Source organism: Apium graveolens, chromosome 10, assembly GCF_009905375.1.
Source record: "Apium graveolens cultivar Ventura chromosome 10, ASM990537v1, whole genome shotgun sequence".
NCBI classification, from domain to species: domain Eukaryota; kingdom Viridiplantae; phylum Streptophyta; class Magnoliopsida; order Apiales; family Apiaceae; genus Apium; species Apium graveolens.
Window position 1 is genome coordinate 186068916 of NC_133656.1, and position 5490 is coordinate 186074405.

At 31.9% G+C, this 5490-nt stretch overlaps 1 protein-coding gene across 1 annotated transcript; it reads right to left on the reverse strand.

Annotated features, from left to right (window-relative positions):
* Window positions 1-3794: 3794 nt before the first annotated feature.
* Window positions 3795-4940, reverse strand: LOC141691443 (F-box/kelch-repeat protein At3g23880-like). The gene has a single exon (XM_074496182.1). It carries the CDS (start codon window positions 4938-4940, stop codon window positions 3795-3797), a length of 1146 nt encoding a protein of 381 aa, XP_074352283.1.
* Between the last annotated feature and the right edge of the window lie 550 nt (window positions 4941-5490).

Consider the following 5490-nt stretch of genomic DNA (forward strand, 5'->3'; position numbering starts at 1 on the left):
AGTATAATGATAAAGCATGTTTGAAAAATAATATTAGTTATTATTTTAAAATTTAAATAATTTTATTCATATTTTATATCTATCGTTTGAAAAAAAAGAGATTGTAAATGAATTATTATAATTTTTTTTTTTAATTTTGTAAACATTAAACATATGAAAAACTACTTAACAAATATTACCTATATATATTACAAAATATTTACTAACTTTTGTTTAGTAAATCCTACTTGCCTTTTGTTTAGTAATCCGACATCAATTCTGAACTCCGAACATATACATACTCCATAAGTATTTTTGTACTACATTCTTAAAATCCCACGTGACTTAGTTGAGCGTTAATTAAATGCGTGGCCTTTTAATTATTTAAATTAGTGAAACTTCTTTTTTTTTTAAATGGAAAATTTTCATTTGATGGTTTATAGTCACAAATTGCATACTATACAAGTCTCAGATTATTTCAAACGGAAATAACTATTTTAATTAACTAAACAGTATAAAATTATCTAAAATTTATTCAATCAATAAGAAATTTTACTTTAATTATATTAGTTATAATGGTAAGGCATATTTGAAAAATAATATTAATTATTATTTTCAAATTTTAACAATTTTATTCATATTTTTTATTTATCTTTTGAAAAAAAGAGGTTGTAAATGAATTATTATAAATATTTTTATTTAAATTTTTTATTTAATACAAGTGAAAATAAAATATACAATTAATAAAAAAATTGATATAATTGTAGTAATTTAAACAATTGAAAAACTAGTTAACAAACATTACCTATATATTATAAAATAATTACTAATTTTTTATTATATTCGTTCATGAGTAATTTTGTTAAAATAATTTTTTTTATAATAAAATAGTTTAAAAAATTACACCCAACATTAAATAAAATTAAAATATAATATTAAAAATAATACACACTCTCTCTCTCTCTCTCTCACACACACACATATATATTGTTAGGAATATGTGTATTAGTTTGATGATAAGTTAAACAAAATATTTAAATAAAAATCTAGTGTTTGTAGCTTTAACGGATAAGACCATTCGGGCTATCCGTTGATGGAGTAGCTTTACTTAGAAATAAGTTTAGTATTGTAGCACATTTCAGTTTCTGTATTTAAGTTATAATTCATAGATGTTGTGGGAAATTATAAGTCATGTTGACTACTAGTGGATATGCAAATAGGAGGGCTAATTATAAATATTTCATGCCTTGTAATTTTGTATAAATGAAGTAGTATCAACTGATAGATTAAAGGCTTTCAACGGATGAGAAACAAAACTTCAACAGATGTCTCTAAAGTTTCAACGGATAACATCCATCAACGGATGAGTGCATCAACAGATAAAGCTTCAACTGCTAATGCATCAACGAATAAAACTTCAACTGATAAAGCATCAACGGATAAAGCCATCAACGGATGAAAGCTTCAACAGATGCTAAGTTCAATAGCAGTTGACAGTGACAATTCATAAACTGACAGAGGCACATGGGTTGACATATACAATTGGAATGTGGTAGTCTCTTGGAGGAATCAAGAAAATGCAGCATTTCCATTCTGGTGCAAACAAGGAAGTATTCAAAGATTCACAGATTATTTTAGATTGCATTGGATAGAGAAATGAAGAAGAAACATGTGAAGAATTTTTTTTAATTGTATTTGTACTTTTGTCTTCACTTGTAAATTTGGTGATATATAAACCAAGTTGCAGCTAGTAATTAGATGGTGAATTTTTCCAGAGCCGTTTAGAAAAATCCAGAGAGAAAATCATCTAGTTTGTACTAGGACGCAGCTGTGATCAATTCTTTGAATCACAGATTTTCTGAAATACACATCTCTGGTGGAACAACAAATCCACCAGAAAAGTTTTTAAAGCCTTTGTGTTCTTTAAATTTGTGTCTTGAATATATATATGTATGCACCTGCTCAAAGCAATTCACACACAACTGTTCATCAAAACACTCAGCCTTTGAAACTGCTCAAAACTTGAAAAAATTTTGAGATTTACATTCAACCCTCCTTCTGTAAATTTCATTGTTAGTTCCTTGGGCATAACAATTGGTATCAGAGCAAGCTCTTAACTTACAAATAGTTTAAAGATCTATTCTACCAACATTTTAAGTAAGAAGGATATTGGTGTAAAGATTCCAATCCTGGAAAGAAATAATTATCATCACTGGAAAGTGAAGATGCATCTACATCTTCTCTCTCAAGATGAAAGCTACATCAACTGCATTGAAAATGGTCCTCACATCCCTCACAAGGTGGCCACAGCTGCAATTGCCACAGTTGTTGTTGGACAGTCTATTCCCAAGCCAAAATTAGAATGGACTGATGAAGATATTGAAGAGGTTCACAAGGACAAGAAAGCCATGAACATTCTGTTTAATGGCCTAGATCAAGATATATTTGATAATGTCATTAACATCCAAACTACTAAGGAAATTTGGGATACTGTGCAACTTATCTGTGAAGGTACTGAACAAATTAACATAACTTTAATGAATTCAAAAACATCATAGTCGATATAAGGATTTGAAGCAAATCATATGGTACATTAAAAACATCAGGTAGTCAACCAAGAAAAGCTCAGAATACTTGGTAAAATGATTACCCTTCAATCAAATAGTTTAGAATTTGGTATCAGGCCAATCTATGCAATAGTAGCACATTGTCCCGGAATAACTTCCTTTTCATCATTATCATCTCTCTCTCTCTGTCTCCCCTCTTTCTCTCCTTCCTTCTCTCTCTCTCGCCCTCTTTCCCTCCTTCCTTCTTTCTCTCACTCTCTCCCTCCCCCACTTTCTCTATCACTCTCCCTCTCTGTCTGATCTCTCCCCCTCCCCCTCTCTGATCAATTCTCTCTCACACATCTCCTCTCCCTCTCTCTCCCCTATCTCTCTGATCTCCCCCTCTCTCTCCCTATCTCTCGGATCTCCCTGAAATAACTTGTCATATATGATGACACAGTAAGAGAGTTCTGAAATTTATTAAAATACATGGAATTTAATAATGGTAAACAACAGCCTAAATTCTGGAAACTGGATGAAATAGAGTAATACTAGAATTTTTTTTAAAAAAACTTCAGAAAAATTCATGGGAGTCCAACTGTTTTTTCTGAATAAGCATATAGAGTTTTCTTATAGCAGGTAACTGAAGTCATTACATAATTAGCAAAAAAAAAAGTCATTATATATTTTCATAATTTGATACCATGTACAGTGGAAAACGGACAAAATGAAGTTGCAAAACTATAATCTGGCGGGAGGCCTGAACATGGCTGCACAAAAGTTGAGCTTCATAAGCATCTATCCAAACCTCGTTATTGGATTATGAATATAGATAAACCAAACAATTGTTCAGCGAGAGCTGCAAATAAAGGCTAAGTGAACAACATAGCTCAACTCTCCTGGAAGCATCTCTTTACTAGAAAAGTGATCAACTACTCTGTTATAAGATAAAAACAAAGACCAAATAACCACCGTAAATAACCTTAGTTTAATTTATATAGTACCGACCCTAATTTATAGTTGAAATGCAAAAGTACTAACATGCAGCAGTCACTAATAAGGAGACATAAAAATGGGCATCTAAGAAAAATGGTGTGACAATTGAACTATCCAAACTAAATTTCATGAGATTATCCCCCAAGTTTTTGTAGGTTCCTTTGTGGTTTAACTTTAACTTTTTGTATTATTACGGAGGATTAGTACAAAAAAAACAGAAAAAAAATCTTGAAGTTTGCTTCATAACATATCTTATATTAACAAGCAGGGACGTCAAGCTTTATTAAGAAACAAAACTCCAATCGTGTCTTCTTTTTCCTTGAAGTCCTTCATTCCCTCCAGGGATACTAGACTCTCCGAGTAAGCGCAGCAACAGACAATATGGCATGATTTTGGTTCCTTCCCCATACTCTTGATTGCATGGGTTTGGAGATTAACACTGCATAGTTCCCGTTTGAAACTCATAAATAAAGTATCACCATTTTTAAAACATTGAAACAAATGTTCTCCATACCGGTATATAGTTAGTTCTTTACCAATAACCGGTCCAATAGACATCTTTCTCCAAACATCACATCTCTCGTTGAAAACATATACATCAACCGGTTCAGTTAGTAACACTTTCCGATTATAAACCATGACAGCAATAGAATCCTCAAAATTCATTATAACAGCATCTTGTTTTTGATCAATTGAACCAATTTCAGGCAACAGCCAAAAGATCTCGTTTTGAACATCAAACCAGATCACAGTGAGACGTGAATTTTTACCATTAGGTTGTACATTCAACCAATAAGGGGAACCACGTAAAACAACTTGCAGTGCAAGAGGAGGCACATAACCACGGAAAAGGAAGTTGGAGGGGGTGATCTTCTTCCAACAACGTTGTTTGCATGAATAGATATCCCCTACTAATGGTTGGTCTTCAATGGTAATAACGTACATAACTTTAAAATCATTAGGAACTGAGTCGAAACCAAATCCAAAACAGTCTTCAATCAAGCCATCATGCTCTCTTTCCTCAAATCTACTAGGGAGAAGTGGGATATTGGCCAAACACTGCTTCGTAGCAGGATTCCATATTACAAATTCTATTCCTTCAAACTCGTGATGCCAATTATAAAAACACACTAAACCATTTACGGAGCCAATCATGGCTGTGGACCCTTGAAATAGAGACTCGTCTCTAGTCTCTTCATACTTTTTCCTTTCACTAGTCATAACAAGGAGAGAATCTTTGTTGGGATTAAGATCAAGATGAGACTTGATGAAATCAGGGTTATTTGAGATGAGCAAATTCCAGGATTTACAAACTGATTTAAATCTCGAAACTGATTTTACAGGAAGTCGGGGCAATATCTCGGACTCGATGATTTCTGATGGAAGGAAAGAAAGATTGCAATATCTTTTGACAGCCATGTTGAAACAATACAATCGTACTTGTGTTTAATAACGACGAAACACGAATGTATGAATGAATGAACATATATAGGTTGTTTAGTAATTAGACGTAAATTCTCAACTCCGAACACATGCCCGGGAAGTACTTTCGTAGAACATTCTTAAAATCACTTCTTTGAGAAATAACTAAACGTGTGGCCTTTTAATTAATTAAATTAATAAAATTTTGTTATGACAGTTTATCGTCGCAACCTGCCTATCCCACAAGTCTACATATTACACCGTGTGGATCCTAAATATCATTTTTTGGGTAAAATAGTCTTAAATGTCATTTAAAAAAAATATGACTCTAAATATCACTTCAAAATGGGGTCTTTTGTTCCGTTTTTTTATAAACCCAAAATGTAGCCTCTCATTTTACTTTTATTATTATTCATAATTTTTAACATGAAAAAACGTGTATTCGTGTTATGTTTTTCAATTTTTTTTTGTTTTTTTATGGTAAAACGGGGTATGGAGTTTTATTTTTTAGGAAAACTAATGTTCAAGTTCTGTTTTGCATTTTTTT